The sequence below is a fragment of the Anabrus simplex genome, chromosome 6 (assembly GCF_040414725.1).
Source record: "Anabrus simplex isolate iqAnaSimp1 chromosome 6, ASM4041472v1, whole genome shotgun sequence".
Taxonomy (NCBI): domain Eukaryota; kingdom Metazoa; phylum Arthropoda; class Insecta; order Orthoptera; family Tettigoniidae; genus Anabrus; species Anabrus simplex.
Window position 1 is genome coordinate 245,555,787 of NC_090270.1, and position 26,654 is coordinate 245,582,440.

Below are 26,654 nucleotides of genomic sequence, written 5' to 3' on the forward strand. Positions count from 1 at the left end.
GAAGAACTAGGAGTGATGAAAATAGCCCATATATTTGAGGACGGCGGTGTATAAAGATCCCGAGTTTACGTTACGTTACGTTACGTTACGTTACGTTACGTTACGTTGCGTTGCGTTGCGTTATGTCTACTCATTATACGACGAATACAACCACCAGGATTGAAGTTATCATATTGGGATCCGTAGATGGACTCAAAACCACTGAACTACAACACTCTTAGTCAAGGAACGAGAGCTCCATGAAATTAATTGGAATGCGGCAGTATCTAACCGCTCACTCCCCTCATCCCTTCCCTATTTTATCATCCTGGAATTCACTTCCAAAGTCTTATATTCATTCCACTTACCAAAAATTCACGTTTACCAGTTAAAATCCACAGCCTCTCAGATAAATTGATTTTTCTTACAGACAAAATTCACTTTTCTTAAAATAACTCACTTCTTCATCAATGAATTCACATTTCTGCCTTATATTCATTTTGCGCCTCGAAAATTCACTTTTTTGCGTCAAAATTCAACGTCCCGTCCTGGAATTCATTTTATTCCTCAAAAATTTACTTTTCTCCTCCCGGAATTCACTTTCTTATTTTGATATTCACTCTAGTCTTCGAGAATTCACTTTTCTTCCTTGGAATGCTTTTCACTGGCGTGCAATTCATTTTTCTGCACTGAAAATGAATTCCCTCATCAAGAACATACTTATCTTCCCAAAATAACTTTAATCTCCTAGAATTTACTTTCCTGAACATACATTTATTTTCCCCGTGGAGAATTCGTTTCTCTCAACTAAAATTCAATTTGCTCTCCTAAAATTCACTTGTCTGCTCTGATATTCATTCTACTCCATTTGCCTCCAGCAGACACCACTTTTCTCTCTAATAAAATTCACTTTCCTGTACTGAAAGATTTATAATAATTTAATGTGGCTATTTCTAGTCGAATGCAGCCCTTGTAAGGCAGACCCTCCGATGAGGGTGGATGGCATCTGCCATGTGTAGGTAACTGCGTGTTATGTGGTTGAGGATAGTGTTATGTGTGGTGTGTGAGTTGCAGGGATGTTGGGGACAGCACAAGCACCCAGCCCCCGGGCCACTGGAATTAACCAATGAAGGTTAAAATCCCCGACCTGGGCGGGAATCGAACCCCTGTGAAACGAAGGCAAGTACGCCGACCATTCATCCAACGATCCAGACACTGAAGGAGTTGAGAATTAGCTTTCGTTATCCAAAATTAATTTTATTGTCCGAAATTTCAATTTCTTGGTCTAATATTTACCATATTCCTCGGGAACTCGCCTTTATGATCCACAATTCACTTTTCTCCAGTTTCATCACTTCATTGACTTACAATAAAGTTTTCGTCTCATAAGTTCAGTTTCCTTTGCCACAATTCATTTCAATTTCATGGCCATAACTTTCTGCACATCTGCAATCATTTCTTATCTACAATTCACGTTGTTCATCTGAAATCCTTTATCCTATTCCTGCGCTGAAATTGAATTTCCTCATCAAGAATACATTTATCTTCCAAAATTCGCTTCGGTTTCCTAGAATTTACTTTCCTGAACATAAAATAATTTTCCTCATCGAGAATTCGTTTCTCTTCATTGAAAATCAATTTTCTGTCCTTAAATTCACGTGTCTGCTCTATTTGCCTTCACCAGGTTCCACTTTGCTCTCACATAAAATTCACTTTCCTGTATTGAAGGTCAGTTTTCTATTCCTAATGCTTCACCGTAGTCACTTTTCTTCACCAGAATACTCGTAACTATCCTGCAATTTATTTCCCTGATCTGATGTTCGTTTCTTTACTATTCTCCCGCAGGATTCACTTTCTCTCCTGGTTGTCATTTTTCTGCTCAAGAATTATTACCTGTAGTTCTTTAAAGCTGAGGTCAGTGGGTTGAATGGTAGAAGCCCAGATTGGCGGGTTCAGACACGGTCCATCCGATGGTATATGAAGGTGCTCACTTACGCTCGCCTTGTGATTGTCTATTTACTGACACGTAAAGGAAATTACTGATATTTGTATATCAATGGCAGACATTTATGCAAGTGAAGGTACGTATTTCCCCTAATGGACCGTTACTGCACTGTCCTACAGGAGAAGCCTGGAGTGGTGTCCCAATGCACTCGTCACCAAGACTCCAACTGACGAGCCCGCCACCATATTGGGGTGAAACGCTACTAATTTCACCATTTGAAAGGTCTAAAGGCCTTGAATACCTAATCGGTGAAATGAAGTTATGTTTCCCTTCTGGTTACTTACATTTTTGAAGCAGAACCCAAAGGTAGACATTTATATCAGCGGAGGTACGTATTTATTCCAGTACACTCTGGCTCAATTGCCCTACAAAGGAGACTTGCGTTGGTTTCGTAACACACACTACAGCTATTCTCCGGACCACCTTTTGAGCAGACTAAAGCGGAAGTGAGTGTATAGACCAGGGGATAGCGCGGGCGACAGGGGTAGCGCCTACGGTGTTGTCACACGGTAGGTGAGGGGGCAAGCGGGGTCCGCTACTCAGAGCGAGTTTTGGCAATGGTGCAGTCAATGCGGAGCTGCCATACTTAATCACTCGGTGGATGTCCTGAGCACGTGGGCACAGTTCCAATCATAGTCTGTTTAAAACAGCAGTGAGAGAATTTTATCGGGTGTGCCTCACTTTTACAAAAACAGTGTGTGTGCGTATTGTGTGCTAATTCATAATTATTGATATGTCTTGTACGTTTGTAGGTTTCTTCTTACTCGTTATTGGATATTATTGTGCAATGGATCCGAACAAAAATTCACCAGACTGTTAGCAGTTGAAGAAGAAACACAAGATTTTTACGTCCGGCGAGAGAAATATGATTCTGTCTGTTTATAAGCATTTCCGAGCGAATAGTATTGACGGCGGGATTAGTTTACCTCGTGTGCTGAACCCGGCTCTGATTCTGACTTGGGTGTGCAGCCACTCGATAGTGACACAGATTAATTACTGCGGCACAAGGTAAGCTAACGCTGAAATCTCCTGCATGATAATAATAATAATAATAATAATAATAATAATAATATGTAATAATATTTTTTACAAAAATATATTTCCATTAATTAATTTATTTATTGAAATTATGCTGGACAAAGCGGAGGTGGGACAAGTTTTCGCCTGGATCCCCAACTTCATCTGTCAGTTTCAAGTTAATTCCAGTACGAGTACATAACCCTCACTTCTCTCGCTTATTCATAAATCGCCCTTGAGTAGCAGCTCATTTCAATCAGGAATCAGGCCATATATTTAGACAATAATAGTGAGTAATAAATAATAAAATATTATATATATACATATTGATAATAATAGTAATAATTTAATGAATGTAATGCTTACTGTTTATGTCAAAAGAATTCGTTCGCAATGCTTTAAGCGTGAAATTGTAGTTAGTACATTAAAACTGTGAAAGCCTCCGTGGCTCAGGTGGCAGCACGTCGGCCTCTCAAAACTGGGTTCCATGGTTCAAATCCCGGTCACTCCATGTGAGATTTGTGCTAGACAAAGAGGAGGCGGGACAGGTTTTTCTCCGGGTACTCCGGTTTTCCCTGTCATCTTTCATTCCACCATCACTCTTCAGTATCATTTAATTTCATCTGTCAGTCATTAATCATTGCCCCAGAGGAGTGAGACAGGCTTCGGCAGCCGGCTCAATTCCTATCCTCGCCGCAAGATGGGGCTTCATTTATTCCATCCCTGACCCGGTCACTGACTGGAAAACAGATTGTAGGTTTTCACATTTAAAATGTAATTCAGTAAATTAATTGTTTAAAGATGTAAGCCGTTAAAAAAAACTGTATGGGATTCTAACACGCATACGTTAATGTATTAATTATTTAAATTCATTCGAGGTTCAATCCGTGAGCTGTGTTGTATTATAGTGGTGGAGTACCACTTTGAATCGCGCGCGCCGGTTCATTTGGCAACCACGGCGAGTGTGACGAAACAATGACGTCACTTCCGCTTTAGTCTGCTCAAAAGGTGGTCCGGAGAATAGCGTCTTGTAAAGTTGTGATAATCTAACTGATGAGGCCACTGTCATATTGGGTCGAAAAGCTGGTAATTTTACGATTGAAAACCTAAAGAGTTTGAATAATTTAGCATTATTACTATTCCTTTTACATCATTCTTTCATTCAAGTATACACTCACTCCTCTTAGAATTAAATGCCTCCTTCGGATGATTCGCACAGCTCTCCGAGATTAAGCTTAAAGTTGCGAACAGCAGAAAGCTAATTATAAGTGCTTTACTCGTGAGAGAAGTTGAGGTCATGCTTAAAGCAACAACTTACTGACATTTAAGGAAAGAATCAGCTCGTGATGGCCTGAGGCCTTTCTTACCTTGTAGGGCAATCTCAGCGCCTTGAACTTCAGTTCAGGGAAATCCCCGTAGCTGAACGTCCCAGTCTGCTGCATCATAGGAACGTTTACAAAGACATACCGCGTGAGTCGGAAAGGAGCCATCACTGTAGAACTCTCTTCAAAGGCTTTCTGCCAGTCGCCCTTGAAGTAGATGGCATTGATCAGGACCAGCAACGTGTAACCGCTCAGAGTTCCTGAAAGGAGTAAGACGCTATAATTTGAGAATATAAGCTATGGAATATGTACATAAAAAACGAATGGATGTTCTGTATTCCTCAACGGAGTAACGTAGTCTGATTCAATAACTGGACTCTTTCTTGTTTAAATGACTATAACAGGAATAAGAATAACGTGCATCTTTATCATAATGCCTTTTAGTATTCAGAAAAGAATACGGACTGACAGATTAGCGAACAGAATGTTCATCCTATTTGAAAACTGGAAGTGAGAACATCGTTTTCTTCAAGAATTGCACCCTGACTTCCAAAGGACGAACATTACAAAGGAAGATTGAATTGAATTGAACTGAAGTGAATTTATTAATTATTTACATGCCACTGAGGCTGAAAAGTCCCTTTATGTAGCGTCATTGTATAATACAGTACAGGTTTATGAACACACTAACTGCATTTTTATAATATTAAACTAAACATTAAACTGGGACAAAGTGAGCTGTAGGACGAAAATTACAGGGATAAAAGATCCGCAATGAAAAACGCCTAAGAAGAGTGACTAAGAAGTCACAGGCAGAAAAGTTTTTAGCAGTAATGTGAAACTAAGGAAAAAGCACCTTGATGATGGAATGAAATGTTGTTGTGTAATCCAAAGCTAAAGAATAATGATAATTTCTTCCGCTATTCCCACATTTGTGGGGTCGTGGGTGCGAACTGTGTTGCACATGTGGATTTAGACCTGTTTTACAGCCAGATGTTTCTTCTGACGCAAACCTATATGGAGGGATGTAACTACTATTCCGTGCTTCTGTCGTGATTGGTAGTGTAGTGTGTTGTCTGAATATGAAGATGAAAGTATTGGGACAAACACAAACACCCAGTCCCCGGGCCAGAAGTATTGATCAGACGCGATTAAAATCCCCGATGCGGCCGGGAACCGAACCCGGGACCCTCTGAACCGAAGGCCTCAACGCTGACCATTCGGACAATGAGTCGAAATATATAATAATAATAATAATAATAATAATAATAATAATAATAATAATAATAATAATAATATATCTACCGTAGTCCTGTTTTCTGATACGGGCTAGAGGATGATGTGAGATGAAATGAATGGCATATTTTTACGGTCGGATGCCCTCTCTAACGCCAATCTCGTTTAAGGAGCTGATGAAGTTAAAATGAAAGATGGTGAACGAAATTGGATAAGGAGGTGAAAGGAATCGGATGTGTAACATGAATGGGAACTCTCCCGGCATTTGCCGGGATCTGTGAGGAACCACGGTAAACCATCTCAGGACAGCCGACGGTGGGGCTCGAACCCAGTCGTGTCCCGAATGCAGAACTTGGCTCCATATCCACAGCGCATTAATACACGCGGGCACTCCGTTCGGTTATAATAATAATAATAATAATAATAATAATAATAATAATAATAATAATAATAATAATAATAATAATAATAATAATAATAATATATCTGCAGTGACGCTATTTACCTGGCGAGACCAGATCTCTTATCTTGCCCTGTGTTCTCTCTTCCACCCATTGGTTGATGAGGGATCGAGCTGCTCTGGGATTCTTCGTGAAGTCCACTTGTTCGACGTCAGAGAGGAAGTTATCCACAACGGTCTTACGGAATTCATCCTTCACTCTGAAGCCTTTCTGGACGTACATTTTGTTGGCAATGTCGAGTGTGACTCCTTCTGTGCTCTAAAAACAAGAGAAATAAATATACTCCAGGCATACGAGAAGAACAGTTCGTGATTCTAAAGGCGTTAAGAATATTTTAAATCACATCAACAGCTTCATAACCATAAAAAACAGCTTTCTGCACAGGTAGCAGAATGACATTAGGTTCGCCTATAGTTGCTTCACAGCCTAATAGAATTAATCAGAGAGGAAACAAGACAACGAGAAACACTTAACTGGATTGTTCACTACACCTGGATTGAGGCTCACAACGGGAACGACGGTAGCGAAAGAGCAGAAAAATTGGCGTAACAAACATCAAAAAGCAGCTGTCAGCTACGATCATAAACCACTCAGTGTTAAGTTGAAATGAAATGGCGTATGGCTTTTAGTGCCGGTAGTGTCCGAGGACATATTCGGCTCACCAGATGCACGTCTTTACATTTGACGCCCTTTGGCAACCTCCGCGTCGTGATGAGGATGAAATGATGATGAAGACGACACATACACCCAGCCCCTGTGCCAGTGAATTTAACCAATGATGGTTAACATTCCAGACCCTGCCGAGAATCGAACCCGATACCCCTGTGACCAAAGGCCAGTACGCTAACCATTTAACCATGGAGCCGGACATTGTTAAGTTAAATGACCTGTAGAAAATAAGCAAAAATAAGTTTGAAAATTACTGGAACAGGACCATCAGCGGTACAGTGACAACATCCAGTGTGAAGAATAGATTAGGATGGCAAAAACCGTTAACCGGAAATATAACCACTACTGTATATTAACACGACACAGAAAACAAAACTCATATTTCTATCGTTTCACAGTAAAAGACAGCCGATTTGCACGTGTGATAATGAGGAACAAACGGTTTACCACGTATTATTTAAATGTGTCCGACTCGGTGGCCGAATGATCAGCGTACTGGCCTTCGGTTCAGAGGTTCCCGGGTTCGATTCCCGGACGGGTCGGGAATTTTAACCTGCATTGGTTAATTCCAATGACTCGGGGGCTGGGTGTTTTTGCTGTCCCCAACATCCCTGCAACTCACACACCACATATAACACTATCCTCCATCACAATAACACGCAGTTACCTACACTTGACAGATGCTGCCCACCCTCATCGGAAGGCCTTACTAGGGCTGCACTCGACTAGAAATAGCAGCACGAAATTATTATTCTTACTTAAATGTGCCAAACTAGAAAGGAAAATATCATTTATCAACGATAATCTTATTATTCTTCTTCTTCTTCTACCGCTTTTCCCAAGTATGTGGGGTCGTGGATGCGAACTGTGTCGCACATATGGATTTGGCCCTGTTTTTCGGCCGGATGCCCTTCCTGAGGCCAACCCTATATGGAGGGATGTAATCACTATTGCGTGTTTCTGTTGTGGTTGGTAGTGTAGTGTGTTGTCTGAATATGAATAGGAAAGTGTTGGGACAAACACCCAGTCCCCGGGCCAGAGAATTAATCAGAGACAATTAAAATCCCCCAGCCAGCCGAGAATCGAACCAGCGACCTACTGAACCGAAGGTCTCAACGCTGACCATTCAGCCAATGAGTCGGACTATTTATCAACGGTAATGTCATGACCAAATACAGCAAATGGATATTCAATAAAATTAAGCTAGTACAAAATTATTATTATTATTATTATTATTATTATTATTATTATTATTATTATTATTACGTCACACAGGGACCGAAGAGTCTTATGGCGACGATGGGATAGGTAAGGCCTAGGAGTGGGAAGGTGTCGGTGCAACGTGAAAAAAAAAAAGTAAGAAAGCTATTTATGGTTCTAATGTCTAACTCCATTCACAACAAAGGAACGGCTATAAGTTATGCTGTTGACCTGCTGAGAGTGATAGTAAGGTTGCTTCCAGAGCGTGTGTTATGCTGGTGGAAAGAGGATAAGAAATTCAGTTGTGAAGATTAGTAGGGGACATTCTCAATTAATATATTTTAATTAATTTATTTAATGTAAACATGCAGACGGTAAGTCTAATTACATTATTCACTCATACATTCTATACACAAACACTAGAAATTAGGTATTTAACATATAAGAAAGAAGGAAAGAAATAAAAACAAGAAGGATAACATACAATTCACACAACAAGGCCACTAGAATGCAGAAAAGAAAATAACATCTATATATCCAGATGCTATATTAAAGACATATGGTAATTTTGTAACCTTGTTTAGTAAATAATTAATTATGTTACATAAACCACACAATTATTAGATACGAAAGGAAAAAGGTACATTATTAGTTGTGATATTAAAATAATTGCATGGAACTTAATAGAAATGAGAAAATAAAAACAACTAAGCAACAAATAATAATATAAAGTTATCAAAATGGCAGTTATAGGCCTAAAATTAATTCATAACTTTTCTTAGCATACTACAAGATGCATTAAATACTGTACATCTAGCGTATCACGAAACATAACAATTCCAAGAGGACATAATTTATTATATAATTCGCATGATCTAAAAAGAGGAGAGTTCTTGTGACTGTCTGTATTTGCTCGCGCTAAATAAAATAGGTTTCTGAATTTTCCTGCAGGTTGCCTAGGAGTATAATATAATAGTTTGCTGCATAATTCAATATCATCTATTTTGTTATTAATATAATAAGTTTATAAAGGAATAGTAATGTTTGAAAATCTCTTCTATAATCTAACCTTTCACAACTGAATATTTCAATAAGTTTATAATAAGATAAATATTGAATTTGTCTGAAATACATGTATTGTAAAAACTTCTTCTGGATTCTTTCAATTATGCAAATGTGTTTCTTGGTGGCAGGCCTCCAAATAATTTATGCATATTCCAAAGTGGATCTTACAAATGTATAATATAACAAAAGACTTTTTGACTGGTCCGCCTCTGTGGTGTAGTGGTTAGCGTGATTAGCTGCCGCCCCCGGAGGCCCGGGTTCGATTCCCGGCTCTGCCACGAAATTTGAAAAGTGGTACGAGGGCTGGAACGGGGTCCACTCAGCCTCGGGAGGTCAACTGAGTAGAGGTGGGTTCGATTCCCACCTCAGCCATCCTGGAAGTGGTTTTCCGTGGTTTCCCACTTCTCCTCCAGACGAATGCCGGGATGGTACCTAACTTAAGGCCACGGCCTCTTCCTTGCTTATCCCTTCCAATCTTCCCATCCCTACACAAGGCCCCTGTTCAGCATAGCAGGTGATGCCGCCTGGGCGAGGTACTGGTCATACTCCCCAGTTGTATCCCCGACCAAGAGTCTGAAGCTCCAGGACACTGCCCTTGAGGCGGTAGAGGTGGGATCCCTCGCTAAGTCCGAGGGAAAAACCGAACCAGATGATGATTATGATGATGATGACTTTTTTACTGAATTTCCGTGAGTTTCTTATTACTAATCCAAGGTTTCTATATGCCTTGCTGACAAGAGAGATACACAACTCAAATCATTGGATATCAATGCCTCCAAATCATTAATTTAATGTACTTTTACTAATTCATTTTCTTTAATTGAATATGGAAATATATATATATATATATATATATATATATATATACACTTTTTCTTCGCGAAAAGGTGACCTTCTTACATTTGTTTGTATTTAAAGGTAATTTATACTCCTCACTCCATTTCACCGAGAAATTCAAATCATCTTGAAGATGTATATAATCAGAGATACAATTAACAGATCTATACATGTTTATATCATCAGCAAATAGTAATATTTTAGAATACCTAATTCCAGTAGGAACGTCGTTAGTAAATTGTAGAAACATTAGGGGCCCCAAATTCAAACCTTGAGGTACGCCAGAAATAACAATGAAACTGTAAGAATATTTCTGAAGCTTACAAACTGGTGTCTATGTTTCAAGTAAGAAATTAATAAAGATAGAACAGGTGCAGTGTTCGAATCAAACAATAATGATCAACTTTAACGAAGTCCTTTTGAAAGTCAGTGTAAGTAGCATCTACTTGCGAACGATTTTCAAGTTCATTGGAAACAAACTGCACACATTCACAGAAATTAGCTGCTGTAGATCTTTTTGGCATAAAACCATGTTGATTTATAGATATAACGATATTTACGTGGTTAAATATCTTAATACATAAGATGCTTTCAAGTAACTTTGCTGGTGCTGATATTACCGTCACTGATCTATAGTTACTAATCAAATTTTATTTACCGGATTTAAATCTTGGAGTTGCCTTAGTATGCTTCCACTTACGCGTAGTCATCAAGATCTCTCCGCAGCCTTTAAGTATATAAGGAGGAATACCATATGGGCCTGCAGATCTTTTAGTTTTCAACCTCTTAATAGCTGTTCTTATTTCATTAGACGTAATTCTTTTAATCTGCAGGTAACTCTGAATGTTCGACTTGACATTTCTTTATCTTTGACATAAATTGATCTGAAATAATCTGCAAATGCGTTTACTATATCTTGATTTTGGCTAAATTTCTTACCACCATATTCCATTTGAACATTACAGGTACTTTGCTTCTTTTAGTGTTTATAAAATTCCAAACACTAAAACATTCTCTCTGAGGTCAATGCAGATTTCACACTGATAAGCACCCCACCACCAGTTTTCCTTTCGTTCTACTTGAAGACCTCTATCTTTTCTATAAACAGTGTACTGGCTATCAAAAGTTTCAGAGTCAAAATTCCAGCGATCAACCAAGTTTCTCCAAATGCAATAATATCATTATTACTTGCTAACACATTATTAAGTAACCCTCTTACATTCTGGTAATAAATATCAAGTCTACAATTTGCATTAGCCTTAAAAATATTAACAATCATGTTTTTTATGTCATCATCATTAATAGTGAAAAATTGAGTATTTTCTCCCATACTTATAAAGATCTTACCATTACGTGTCCATAAGAACTTGGCATTATTTTTCCGTCTTACTTCCCTAGCCTTCGACAACAACTTCCTCCTTTCTGCACACAAACTTTCATTTATGTATATAGAGTTGCCGAAAATATAACCAAGGTCAACTGTAGCTAGATTGCGTTTCATACGTCTCTTGGAGATCAGGTCCTCCTTAAAACACCAACGAGTATACTTGACAATAAAATAGGAGGAATTTGAGTGTCAGAACGCGAAGGAAGTCGATGTCATGCATTAACATATCCTTCCTTAATGTCTACTTGTAACGCGCACCCAACATCTTGAACAGTGCAAAGAATATTTCCCCCCGTTTTTGCTGAAACTCCATGAATCTCAGTCGTATTCATCTTAGAGTATTGTTCACAATTTTATACTTTCATATTTAATTCAGTGATGTGCTTCTTTAAACAATTATTCTCCCTTTGCAATTCCTTAATATTCAGTACCTACGCAATTGTTGATAATCTCAGTCTGTTTACGCAGTAAGTCACAATTTTCATCTAACTTTTCATGTGCAAGATTTCATGATTTACTCAAGTCTCTCTCACTTTCTTTATTGATCTTTTTCAACTCCCTCACCTGTCCGGTCCCGCGGTGTAGGGAACAACGCGTCCGCCTGTCATCTGGTGGCCCCGGGTTCGATTCCCGGCCGGGTCAGGGGTTTTTAATTGTAAATGATTAATATCCCTGGCCTGAGGACGAGGTGTTTGTGTCGTCCTAAATGTTCCTTTCCTCACATTCAACACTGTACACTTCCGCCATTTCCAAATACACGCAGGTTCACAACATATGGTGCAAAGTAGCGGCAAACGATCTTCTCAGGTCAACGCCCGGAATAAATAGCATTTTTTAAAAACAAAATACTCCCTCGCCTCGTCTATCAACATAAGTAGTACGTATATATTTCACCTGATCGGGCCTGATACCCTCCATTTCGTGCATGCTACAACGTCTAGTATAGTCACATGAACGGCATCTCCAGTCCGGAGGGGAAGACTTAAGGTATTTCACATCCTGTTCTTTCAAATTAACACAACTATTGTGATACAAATTATTACATTTTACGCTCTGAATTTTAGCATTAATATCTTGTCTGGATACAGCCTTGCTGCATTTATAACACACACTCATACTGGTATATAACTGAGCAGCGAACAACACACAACTGTTGGATAGTCTATTACCTGTTTGGCCTACGTATTGACCACAATTATGCTTACGTTCAAGAAGCCATGGATTGGTAGTACATGTTACTCCTTGACCTTAATATAAATGAGCGTTCAAAAATACATCGAATCCATGGAATATACTATACTTGTCAAGTAGAGTAAACAAACATTCAACTGCCAGTTGACTTGAACAGCAATTTTATCATACAAATAGTGCATTTCCGCGAATACACTAATACTAAAGGCAAAAAGTTACATCATTCAGTTAGTCAGTACTCACACTAGGCGTCTACACTCATTGTTAGTCACATCCATGTCTACACAAAACTCAAAAACAACATCAAATTCGGAGTATAATATCGCCACATGGGGGTTGCTGTATCGTTCAAATTTTAGAAGGGAAACTAGACGATAAGAATGGGTAACGTGAACATCATAGAATAAGGAAAAGATAAATCTAATACAAGAGTTCATAGCAAGTTGTAATCATTTTAGTTGTTCTCGTGGCATCAATATTAGTACTACATAACAGTAGGAAAACACAGGAAGGATAAGAGTATTTGTAAGTCTAATTCTCATGATAAGTGTCAGCGTATTTTGATGATATTTTAGTGGATGTAGTTTTAGACAGACTCCAGAGTAATATGTACGGAAATCCGATATTTAAAATATATTTATAAGAGACTTGTAACAATCAGCCATTGAATAAGAATGGATAAAAATGAGTAGAGTATTGGATCTATTAAAATTTAATATTTAAATTTGGAGGGATGATAGATTAGAGAAACTGGAATTATATATTAAATAACAATTTCTGGTTTAGAATAAAAGTAGTATTAGTCAATTTAATTGTCATTTTTAACAAAGACTATTCAAAAGTGTGTCCATTTGTTTCTATACACACTCTGCAACGATGTGCCATTATTTTTCGTACATTTTCAGAGGCCCCAGCCATGTGTTGTTGAGAGTAGGCAGCTGCAAGTATCCGAGCGATGAGGTCTTTCTCGGATTGCATTGGAGTCTCATAAACTTTCGCTCTGCTCTAAGCGTACCGTGTATTGTCACAACATAGACAGTGCATTCTGACGTCATGGCATGTTAACATGGATATATTTTTGGGCTGGGGTTCTATCATGAAATAACGTAAGCAATTTAGCGTGGACAGTTTTCCGTGGACAAAAACGAAGCGCTTTGCGTAGACAAAAAGCAACACCGTCGTAACCAAGCAAATAGTGTAGGGTACGTCACAGGGATGGAAGAACGGAGCCATTTTGGTGGACGGAAAGACATGTTTTTGGAAGATGTAGACGTTGGACGTATTATACTCTATCTAAAACGAGAGGCTGTAAACAACGCAATAGCGAATACTTTTGTCGAGAAAGCATTCATGATGAAGATGATGATGATGATGATGATTGTTGTTGTTGTTGTTGTTGTTGTTGTTGTTGTTGTTGTTTAAAAGCGCCAAACATCGTGGTCATCGGCCCTTCAGGAAAACAGTAAGTTACCGGTAAGTAAAATTCTGAACACCGCGGACGGAAGAGAACATTCTTTATTGGACATAAAATTATGTGCACTGGACAGATAGCAAGTCCTACTTTTCATAAAACGCATCTTGCGAATATTTATGACCATAACATTTTGTACACTTATTAAAATTAAAAATAATCTATATCACCACACATGCAATTACCTTACTTCAAAACCGGTTTTCGGAATCTTTGTTCCATTATCAGTGCTTAAGTACAACTGTCCTCTACATTTTAAAATCAAGACGACACAATTACGTATGTGGATTTTAATATTTTAATTTTTATTATTCACTGATGGTGGAACTAAGATTCCGAAACCCAGTTTTAAATTAAAATATTTTAATGTGTGCTGGTATAGACTATTGTTAACGTTAATACATTATCAAGCCATCAGCACTGTTAACAATAGCTTTTATTTTTTATGATGATCATAATACAATTTTGTACTAAATCAGCGATCTTTTTGTTGGATGTAGACCGTGATGGGTGCGGCCATCTTGTGACATGGTATGGGAATGATGTGTAGCTGGATCAGCTGCCATATTGTTGGACGTAGATCAGGATGCTACATTTAGCTTTCGACTTATCGGAACTCATTATCTTCCCTGTGGGTGGAGTGAAAGGATACGTTATCTGTACCCTCAGTGTGTCGTAAGAGGCTACTAAAAGGGGAATAACCAAACAATCTGTACTCTCCCTCTCTCTCTCGTCCTCTAAGCCCAAAATTGCACCCACAATTCTCTGCTTTTCCGTGCAACGGCGATTTTTTTAAATGGAATATATAATATTGATGGCTTTGAAGAATGAGGGGCATAATTAATTTATAATCTTACTGTACGGAACTGTTTCTGATTTTATCGATCAGTAATTCCTTTCAGGTCATAATTCATCATCATCATCATCTGTTTACCCTCCAGGTTCGGTTTTTCCCTCGGACTCAGCAAGGGATCCCACCTCTACCGCCTCAAGGGCAGTGTCCTGGAGCTTCAGACTCTTGGTCGTGGGATACAACTGGGGAGAATGACCAGTACCTCGTCCCAGCGGCCTCACCTGCTATGCTGAACAGGGGCCTTGTGGAGGGATGGGAAGAGGGAAGGAAACGGCCGTGGCCTTAAGTTAGGTACCATCCCGGCATTCGCCTGGAGGAGAAGTGGGAAACCACAGAAAACCACTTCGAGGATGGCTGAGGTGGGAATCGAGTCCACCTCTACTCAGTTGACCTCTCGAGGCTGAGTGAACCCCGTTCCAGCCCTCGTACCACTTTTCAAATTTCGTGGCAGAGCCGGGAATCGAACCCGGACCTCCGGGGATGGCAGCTAACCACACTAACCACTACATCACAGAGACGGACCTCAGGTCATAATTATTTACCAAAATTCACTTGTTTCGGTCTCTTCTATCGACACTAGATGTTGGATGTGCCTATACAGGGTGAAGCGTGATTCGCGCACTCCGACTCCTCATATCCCAGCAAAAAAAAAAAAAAAAAAAATGTCTGTTACAAAATTTCGTCTTGCGAGTATATCCGGCAGAAAAACGACGTTGAAGAATAGCAATCTGGCAACATTGTAACCACATGTAGGGTAAGTACCTCTGTCAGAAGAAGTTGGTCGTACTGTACAGTTGGTGCAGTGGGTAGAGTTTTGGGTTAGCATGCAGGAGGTCGAGTGGTCGATCCTGGGTTAAGGCGTATGTTTTTTATTTCGTAAATGTAGTCCAGGTGGTATGGTATCTGGCATCTTAATCGTCAACAGCGATTGCAGTGGATCCTCTAGAAACAATTTACACTTACATACTACGATCCTAGAAATGGACGAACAATCGTTTTCATTTGTCAGCTTGAAAGGCGCCCTTTCCACGTCGTGGGCGTGAATTTATTCGCACCACTTCATCTACTAGATGTGAAACCTGTTTGTTTCAGCTGTCTATTTCTTATTAGTCTAACCAGGTATTTGTTGTTTCAGCGTTACAAAATGTTGTAAATGTAGGATACATGTGACCTCAGAAACGGTGTCTTACTGTATTACAGTAGGTAATGTCAGATGGAGTCCGCCTCTGTGGTGTAGTGGTTACCGTGATCAGCTGCCACCCCCGGAGACACGGGTTCGATTCCCGGCTCTGCCACGAAATTTGAAAAGTGGTATGAGGGCTGGAACGGGGTCCACTCAGCCATCCTGGAAGTGGTTTTCCGTGTTTTCCCACTTCTCCTCCAGGCGAATGCCGGGATGGTACCTAACTTAAGGCCACGGCCGCTTCCTTCCCTCTTCCTTGCCTATCCCTTCCAATCTTCGCATCCCTCCACAAGGCCCCTGTTCAGCATAACAGGTGAGGCCGCCTGGGCGAGGTACTGGTCATTCTCCCAGTTGTATCCCCGACCAAGAGTCTGAAGCTCCAGGACACTGCCCTTGAGGCGGTAGAGGTGGGATCCCTCGCTGTGTCCGAGGGAAAAACCGACCCTGGAGGGTAAACAGATGATGATGATGATGATGACATTTCTGAAGGAAAGTCATACATTTATACACACATAAAGCAGAACATAAAATAAGGAAGCTAAGCAAGGTCATCACCGTAGGGTCATGAAGACCCTCAGACGGGTGTAAGGCAAAGGCTTCCACTATCAGTAACCTCGACACTAGGTGGGTTATAGTGGTTAGCACATGCCCCGGCCGCCTTTGCACACAGGAATGCTATCATTGTGGGAAGTGGCCGGACAGTGTCAACAAACGCCGCGCGAAAAACTAGATGTGGTCAACCCAGCAACATCCTTCCCTTAAAAAGGCGAAACTCAGCTCAGCTTATTCATGATATTTCACTTCCTGTAGATAAATTTGTCTATATCACAGAATTTGTACTAATTTTTAAATGATTCAGTTTAACGGGTTCATCTGATAGGTCCTATTCAAAAGTTGTATGCTCCGGTCAGAAGAGTAGGTTCAATGAGCACAACACTAATCTGTACATCGTGGCATTTCTTGTTCGAGTTGAAACAATTTTCTCTCTCGTCACTGAACAAAACAAGATTCAATCTATTCTGACCTCATGATACAAAACCTAATTGGTAAATTCACTTCGAGTTTTGTGTAATTCTTTAGATGTAGAAATTCTTTAGGATGTAACATAATGGTCTTCGTTTTCCACCGCTTTTCCGACACCTGCGGGGTTGCGGGTGTGAATTCTGTCGCACGTAAGGATTTGGCTCTGTTTTATGACCGGATGCCCTTCCCATGAATTCACGATTGTGTGTTCCTGTTGTGCTTGGTAGTGTGGTGTGCTGCGTGAATATGAACGGCAGAGTGTTGGAACAAACAGAAACATCCTGTCCCAGATCCAGAAGAATTCGGGAATGGAACCCTGGACTCTCTGAACCGAAGGGTTCAACGCCGACCATTCAGCCAAAAATGTAGGTGATGTATCAAAATGACCATTTTAATTTAAGAAACTGAAGGGGTCACAGACGTAAAGACACTATAATATACTTTAAAAATTAAAATGTGATTTTTTTCTAAAACCTGCATAAATGTACAGTATTTGTTAATCTCATAGTGGTTCACCCTCTGGAAGAAAATCTCTGCTTTCAAGAGCATCAAACATTTACCCGTTTTTGCTTAATTTTTTTAGATATTAGGAACAACGTTTTGAAAAGCTGTCACCGAGCTCGATAGCTACAATGTCTTAAGTGTGGTCAGTATCCGTATTCGGGAGATAGTGAGTTCAAACCTCATTGTCGGCAACAATGAAGATGGTTTTCCGTCGTTTCCCATTTTCTCACCATGAAAATGCTGAGGCTGTACCTTAAATAAGGCCCTGACCGCTTCATTTCCACTCCTAGCCCTCTCCTTTCCTATCGTCGCCATAAGACCTATCTGTATCGGTGCGACGTAAAGCAACTCGTAAAAACAAAAACGAAAGCTGTCAATAACCAGTTGTTTCTTATCAAAATCATTATTTTGTGAAGTGTACGAAACACTCAGCAATAATGTATATTTGGATGAAATTTCAAGGAAAATTCTGAAATAGTTGCAGAGATATTGAATGAAACCTCAAATCGTTCAAGTTTTCGCACTGCTCTAAGCGCTAATCTAGATATTCTAACAAACCCAATGCATGATTTTAAAGACAAATAACACCCGGAATACAAAAGTGTCGCAACTGAAAATCTGTATCTCTTTAAAAATCAACCTTTTATATTTCCATCCTTGTTGACAAATACACGCATGGGATTCGAGATTCAGGGCTTCTTAATATTCTGTTAGCTTGTAATATGCAGCTTTCTAGGATGTCTGAAGGCGGAGTTTAATTACCCTACTGGGTGTCATGTAATCCTTAAGGATCTACGAGTGTGGACCCTCGTTTCCATTGTTCTCTTCTCTTTTAGTGACTAACTTTCCTATTCCTTTAATTTATATCTTGCAGTTTGGACTTTAACATTTTCCTTCTTGTCATGGTTACCAACGTAGTATGGCTCATCCTCTACATCACCGGCCCGGTCAGCGGTTGCAGAGTGGACCTTGGTCTACAAGTGGCCGCAGCCGGTCCGTGGTCCGACAGCTATAGAATACGCCCCGAACGATCAACCGAGCAGAGAAGCGGTGGCCACGGCTATACCGTGGCTCTACGCCTCTGCATTCGGGATACGGAGAGGGGCTTGTCCCCACCGTCGGTTGTCCTGAGAATGGTTTTCGTGGTTTTCCATTTCTCCTGCACTAAGGCCAATAACGGGACAGTTCCTGGTATTGGCCACGGTCGCCAACCTCTCCCATTCTCCGAACTTCCCCTTCACCGTATCAAATCTCACTGGCCTGAGAGACGACGTTACCGTCTAGGACGCCCACCGTCCTCTTAAGGGACGGAGTGATAACTATTTATTAGTCACCGGGTCTTCCACCCCTTTGGGTTTTATGCCAAGTCATGTCACGGGATTGCTTGAGTTGGATCAGCACTCCATTCCATTTGGTTCTCAGCTTTTCTATTAATCTTTTGTCTTTCTCTTTCTTGGCCGTCTAGTATTAACTTCGGTTACTGTTTTTTTTTTCTTTTCTGTATCCTTCTGATATATGGGTTGCATGTTGGTACTCTCCGAATTAAGGGCAACGAGTGTCACGTGGTGTGAAAGCTACTAAGCTTTTAAGTATAATAAGAGGTATACTGACGATGATTTTTGGCCCGATTGGCCATCGAAAGTTGACGTTGGAAGTTGAGGGTTTGAATCCCCTCCGACGTATAATTTCTGTCTTGAAAGCTTTGGTTTCTTGCCTTCATATTCGCATGAAATTACAGTTTATGATTCAATCACCTTTGAAGCAAAACATTCGTTAGTAGAGGCATCTGTATGAAACCAAAGATAGTCTAAAAGCAGCAAGTCTTGTCTTGTAAACTATTGTTTACTTAGCTCGAATGCTTATGATTGTAAATATCCCTTTCTAAAGTCCTCTCCGTGTAAGGACGTACCCTAAGGGTGCAACCTTACCCTTTCTCCCCTGTAATATTAAGATATTGATTTATGGTTACTTTTCTTGCTGTTGGGTCTTTTTCAGTGTCGGTAACCATACAGTTTAGGGACCCTACTTGCCGATACGACGTCTCACATTTACCGTTAATCTGGCACGTTGGCAACGTTCAGTCACTGTTCTAGCGTGAAGTGCGTGTTGCCACCGCATCGCCGTTAAAGTCACTAGTGATACATTTGCGAGAATATTTAAAGCATATTTTCTTTTTCTGTGGGATTGTAAATCTATTTGGCTAATACCAGGTAAGTAGGATTGTGGCATGTTCGGATAATGCATTTAATAATATAGTTTGTGTGAAATGATGAAAGTGCTCAAATATGTCAGTCTCATGTCTAGATCTACCGGTACATGAAATAACTCTTGCGGGACGAAATTTTGGCAGTAGAACTTATAACATTATTATTTTCAAATCCGCAGTGAACTTGAAAGCTGACCTAAATTCCGTTCACGGAGCTTGGCACATTAGTATTCCTATATGTTTCCTGATAAGCTTGAAGATATAACCCGCCTGCAGGCTGAAAATATGCCCAATAATCTCTCTCCTTACTGGTTACCGGTATTGAAGAGAGAAGGAAATATTCGCGCAAAAGAAAGGGAAGTCATTGGATGTCTGGAATTTTCGAAAATCACACTGCAAAGACTTATTAAATAAATTGCATCATTTAACACGCCCCTCTTTTCAAGAATATGGTTATAGTACGCCTACTGTATATCAAAATAAAGATAGATAATTTAAGTGAGAAAGTGTGTTTATTTCCTTAATTCCTCATTGAGGAGATATTCATAATTATCTTGATTTATTTCATCTTATCTTTTATCATTTACTAGGGTAGGGAAACATTCATTATCGGTGTTTACATTGAGGTTAGTTTGCTATGGTTATGTCTGATGATTTTAATATGTAACCAGGCAGGCTGGCAGCAGTGATCAGCCATTACAAAAAAGAGAAAAGAAGAGCATCGGGCGGCGATATTTACTTTCTGGGGTATTTCCTTACGTGGCAATTACTTTAAATTGTTATTTTGCCTTTTAATTACTTTCTAACTTGTTGTTGTTGTTTACTGACAAGAATATTGAAACATTAAAAGAAAGAAAAATATCTTCACAATTTTGGACTGAGGAGTAGGACGGGGTTCACTTTATAAGAGATTTTCTAAAGCTCTTAGTTACTGGAAAAAACCGCACAGTGAGATGACGCTACTGGCATTGTATACTTAGACGAACACTGGTTGCCAAGGTTACAATGGAGTCGGGGAAACTGATGACGCTAATTGCATTCTAGATAGACCCCAGAACAAAAATATATCTCTGTTAACAAACATCCGTGTGTATATTCCGTTTCTTTTTATTATTTGCTTTACGTTACACCGACACAGATAGGTCTTATGGCGACGATGGGATAGGAAAGACCTAGGAGGGAAAAGGAAGCGGCCATGGCCTTAATTAACCATAGAACTACCAACGGGGGGCAAAAATTGCCCGCGTTATCTCATTTTATGAATAAAATGCGCAATTTGTAAGCCAGAAAAGCAATATTTTAAATAGTTCTCACATAAGATGTCTACTAAGATGTCACATAGTCATTATTCCAATGTGTGTTTTTTTAAAGTTCCTATAATATACTTTTGTTGAGGGGGAAATTTCCCTCCCTCCCCCCCCCCCCTTAGACGTGCATGTAACATATTTCCTATCTGACAAAATATCTTAATAATGTCAAATGGTCGGATTCACACATTTGCACTTTGAATGTTGGCACTTATGAGATCGTTATTACATATCAATTGAATTGGCAGAAGAGTTATTTGAAGAAGCAAAGTTCACCTTAGCAGGGACATTGAAGAGCAATCGTCGTCACATACCAGAGGAGCAGAAGAAAACCCAGGGCTGTGAGAAATATTCCTCCAAGTTCTTATTCACGGACCCAAGAACACAAAGACCGCCCGTAACTCTGGTTTCGTACATCCTCCGCCAAAAGCCCACGAGAAATCTCCTCCTCGTCTCCACCCAGAAAAGTGATGACAAAATTGACAATTCTAGTGAGAAAAAGCTAACTGAGATCAACTTGTATTATAACGATACAAAAGGAGGTGTAGATAGTGTTGACCAAATGGCAAGACATCACTCTGTAAAACGAGGTACGAGAAGATGGCCACTTTCTGTGTTCTTCACCCTAATAGATATTGCGTGTATAAATGCCTGCACCGTATTCATAAAAAATAACCCTGACTGGAATAAAAAGAAACTGAATCTCAGGAGGCTGTGCATGTTAGAGTTGGGGCAACAGCTTTTAAGACCACTTGCAGAAGACAGAGCAAACAACATGCTTGGTTTGAAGAAACCTAGGCCTATCATTTCAGCTATGGAAAGTGTCCTTGGAAGGTCATTACCCAGTGCTACTTCAACAACTGCTTCTGCTCCATCATACACAAGAGGAAGATGTCACCAGTGTTTGAAATCCATTCACACTAAGAAGGACAAAGACAAGATGACCAAAGTGACAATGGTTTGTTGCAGATGTTCCAAATACGTCTGCAAGACTCATTCTACGAAAACTATTATCTGTACCAACTGTGAAAGTGAAAGTGAATGAAAGAACATTCATAATGTTCCTATGATTTATGACTTAACTGTTGCTATACACATTGCAAATTTCATTATTCTCTTTGTTGTTTTGTTGTTGTTTGTGAGTGCAGTCATTGTTAACGTATCTCAATACTGTAATATTACAGGAATTGTATATTAAAAACTTCATTAGAGATGAAAATAATACCGGGTAAATTTTGCCCTCCCCCCTCCCCCCCCCCCCCTACATATCCAAGTGACAGATTTTACCCTGGCAATGTACAGCCCCAACATTTGCCTGGTGAGAAAATGGGAAACCGCGGAAAACCAACTTCAGTGCTGCCGACAGTGGGGTTCGAACCCACTATCTCCCGGATGCAAGCTCACAGCTGCGCGCCCCTAACCGCACGGTCAACTCACCCGGTATATTTCGTTTCTTGTTATTACGCAAAAAGAAATACCGCGAAAGAATATAACGAATACTTCCACAAACCCATTGTCCCCATTCTATTGTTTACGTGCAGCAGGGCGAGTGCATACTTTCAAAAGAAGATTCCGTCTGTATAGGTTGCGGCGTCCAAAGACCAATTTACACAAGGGGAACAAATCGAATTATTCATTTTGACTCACCGAGCTCGATAGCTGCAATCGCTTAAGTGCGGCCAGTATCCAGTATTCGGGAGATAGTAGGTTCGAACTCCACTGTCGGCAGCCCGGAAAAAGGTTTTCCGTGGTTTCCCATTTTCACACCAGGCAAATGCTCGGGCTGTACCTTAATTAAGGCCACGGCCGCTTCCTTCCTACTCATAGTCCTTTCCTACCCCATCGTCGCCATAAGACCTATCTGTGTCGGTGCGACGTAAAGCAACTAGCAAAAAAAAAGAATCATTTTCACTCCCAAGGCATGTGTTTTCGGGACTTTATTTCTGCTGTGTGCTGAACTGTGGTTCCGCTTTAAAGCGCACGATATTGCTCTCAGGTGGCCGTGACTCGCCTTAGATCACGTTAAGAAGCTCGCCACTCTGGTTCCATCCGCATCCGTTTCATAATTACTGTTGTTATCGAGTACAAATTACGCTTCGACTCTCATGAAACAGTTTTCATTTATTTTTCGCCAGTTCCTTTGTTTCAAGCGCTGGATTATATAAAAAGAAAAACGAAACCACTGCTTAGCCAGCGAGTTAAGGCATTAGGTTAAATGGCATGAGAAGTACAGGAAACCGTCGCTCATTCAGTAACTCCAGGGATTTAAGGATGAGAGAAACTGTATAGATATGCTGGGTATTACAAAGAGGCCTATTCAAGGTGTACCTCACAACGAGTTTGGATATAGCCTGGTGGTAGAGGCGTCCTCTGTGGTGTAGTGGTTAGTGTGGTTAGCTGCCACTCCCGGAGGCCCGGGTTCGATTCCCGGCTCTCCCACGAAATTTGAAAAGTCATACGAGGGCTGGAACGGGGTCCACTCAGCCTCGGGAGGTCAACTGAGTAGAGAGGTTGGTTCGATTCCCACCTCAGCCATCCCGGAAGTGGTTTTCCGTGGTTTCGCAATTCTCCTCCAGGCAAATGCCGGGATGGTACCTAACTTAAGGCCACAGCCGCTTCCTTTCCTCTTCCTTGTCCAGCTCTTCCAAACTTCCCATCCCCCATCAAGACCCCTGTTCAGCTTAGCAGGTGAGGCCACTTGGGCGAGGTACTGGTCATTCTCCTCAGTTGTATCCCCGACACAAGGTCTCACGCTCCAGGACACTGCCCTTGAGGCGGTAGAGGTGGGATCCCTCGCTGAGTCCAAGGGAAAAACCAAGGGTAAGCATATTAAGACAGAAAGAAAGAAAGAAAAAAAGAAAGAAAGAAAGAAAGAAGGAAAGAAAGTAGATGCGTCCGATATTACAAGACCAATACATGCACTGACCTCACAAACTGTCGATGCCCTACAGTACGTCCCTCGTAAGAGCAATCATCATCATCACCATCACTCTCTCCCAGTTATTTTCAGTTCTGTACAAGGTGAGTAACCGAACATTACCACCGCCAATATTTCTCAAAGAACAAGGAATTTTTAAAAACAACTCTCACAGACAGAACGTCAGGAGAAGAGCTCATAAAATTAGTAGATACAATTAATCAAAAATGTATGGAAGTATTATTATTAATAATAATAGACTAATAATAATAATACATTCCTGGTGCATGTATCATCTCTCAGGAGCAGTCGTGTGCTAATCCTATTATAGCCTTCACAGCTGATCGCAAAATGTTGTCATTATCCGCCAGAAAACGTGATGGAATGTTGCTTACGGGAGTACTCTGCAGTGGGTAAGTCAAGCTGGACCACGTATGTACTGGTTTATTATAGTATATTTAACTTTCGGTCTGCTTTTATTAAACGGGAAACTGACAAGGAATCCAGATCTTTTTCTAAACTGGTAATAATTTGGTCTGGTAGAATACAGCTTCATCTTCGAAGGTTACACCAAGGTATTTTATTGTTTTCCCAGACTTTACACCTTCCAAACTAGTTGATCCTACAGTTAATTACTGTTCCACGTCGCACCGACACATATAGGTCTTATGGTGACTATTGTAGAGGAAAGGGTTGGGAGTGGGTAGGGAGCGGCCGTGGCCTTAATTAAAGTACAACCCCCTTTTACCGAGCTCGATAGGTGCAGTCGCTTAAGTGCGGCCATTATCCAGTATTCGGGAGATAGTGGGTTGGAACCCCATTATCGGCAGCCCTGAAGATGGTTTCTCGTGGTTTACCATTTTCAAACCAAGCAAATGCTGTGGGATGTACCTTATTCAGGCCACAGCTGCTTCCTTCCCACTCCTAGCCCTTTCCTGCCCTATCGTCGCAATAAGACCTATCTATGTCGATGCGACGTAAAACAACTTGTCAACAGTGATATAATGGGGAACCACGGAAAACCATCTTCAGGGCTGCCAACAGTGCGGTTCAAACCCACGTTAATATGTCATTTCTATCCCGAATAATTTTAATGTGAAATTGATGCTTGAGATACACTCCTCTGCAGTTCAATCATGAGTCTATCGGAGAAAATAGAATGAAAGAAGAACAGTGATGATGTAATTTAGTATTTTATTATGAATGGTTTGTTAAGAAATAAACAGCACAGTCCATGCACATGCCAACACTGTATTAACTTTGTTCTTGTAAGAATGTCCGCCTCTGTGGTGTAGTGGTTAGTGTGATTAGCTGCCACGCCCGGAGGCCCGGGTTCGATTCCCGGCTCTGCCACGAAATTTGAAAAGTGGTACGAGGGCTGGAACGGGGTCCACCCAGTCTCGGGAGGTCAACTGAGTGGAGGTAGGTTCCATTCCCACCTCAGCCATCCTGGAAGTGGTTTTCCGGGGTTTCCCACTTCTCCTCCAGGCAAATGCCGGGATGGTACCTAACTTAAGGCAGGCCACGGCCGCTTCCTACCCTCTTCCTTGTCTATCCCTTCCAGTCTTCTCATCCCCCCCCCCGCAAGGACCCTGTTCAGCATAGCAGGTGAGGCCGCCTGGGCGAGGCACTGGTCATCCTCCCCAGTTGTATTCCCCGACCCAGAGTCTGAAGCTCCAGAACACTGCCCTTGAGGCGGTAGAGGTGGGATCCCTCGCTGCGTCCGAGGGAAAGCCAACCCTGTAGAGTAAACAGATTAAGAAGAAGAAGATGAAGAAGAAGTGGAATACCTTTGTCAGAGAATTGTACACATTCAATTGCACAATAAAATATTGAATATGTTGTCCATTATTTCCCGCATACAATTGTAATCGGCCGCATAATGAATGGGGAGCACGGCGCAGCGTGTCTGATGTAATCCTACCGCAGGCTGCCTCTATGCGATGTTTCGTATCCTCTGGATTTGTAACTGTTGAAGAATGTATCTCAGGCATCACCATCACATTGCAGTTACTTGGGATTGAATTAAGGTATCAAATTGTAACAAACTATGTTATTAATGTATTTTTAACGTGGATATGTTCTTGGCAAAGCATCCGTGGTTCAGGCGGCAGCGCACGAGCCTCTCACCGCTGGGTTCTGTGGTTCAAATCCCGGTCACTCCATGTGAGATGTGTGCTGGACAAAGCGTAGTAGGGAACAAGTTTTTCTCCGGGTACTTCGCTTTCCCTGTCATGAATCATTGTCTCAGAGGAGTGCGACAGTCTTCGGCAACCGGCAGAATTCCTATCCTCGCCGCTAGGTGGGGGCTTCATTCATTCCATCCCTGATCTGATCGAATGACAGGAAACGGGCTATGGATTTTCATATGTACTGTTGTATATACATTCATGACAGGACAGAAAACTTATCACCGTGGTAACCAGTGTTTGTCACCTATCTCATCTTTGTCATCATCCACCTCACGTCATTACCGTGTGCCAGAACATTGTCTTCTATATACAGTAGGTACGACTGGCGCTGTGTTTTAAAAATGTTTCCACTGTCTTTGACTGGCGTTTCACCTAGGTCACAGCAAGGCTACTTACACATGGTAACGTCACCGAAGGTAGCAGCATTTTTCTCATAATACGTATCTTGCGAATATTTATGGCCATAAAGTTGTGTGCTAAATCAGCGACCTTCTTGATAAGTGGGGCATAGGTATGCTGTGAGCTGGATCAGCTGCCATATTCTTGGACACAGATCGTGGTGCTACATAATCTACGCGAACCTTTTCTTGATACCTGAGCAAATACAGTAGAGACAATACGCGACACTT

General features: G+C 40.8%; 1 protein-coding gene across 2 annotated transcripts in view; it reads right to left on the reverse strand.

Annotated features, from left to right (window-relative positions):
* Positions 1-26,654, reverse strand: part of LOC136875693 (leukocyte elastase inhibitor) — an 86,652-nt gene that overhangs the window by 26,638 nt on the left and 33,360 nt on the right. For both annotated transcript variants that reach the window (XM_067149251.2, XM_067149252.2), the window contains 2 exons: positions 6,065-6,278; positions 4,369-4,583 (listed from right to left, as the gene is read on the reverse strand). In XM_067149251.2, the coding sequence (XP_067005352.1) occupies positions 4,369-4,583; positions 6,065-6,278 (429 nt within the window). The remainder of the gene's footprint in view (positions 1-4,368; positions 4,584-6,064; positions 6,279-26,654) is intronic.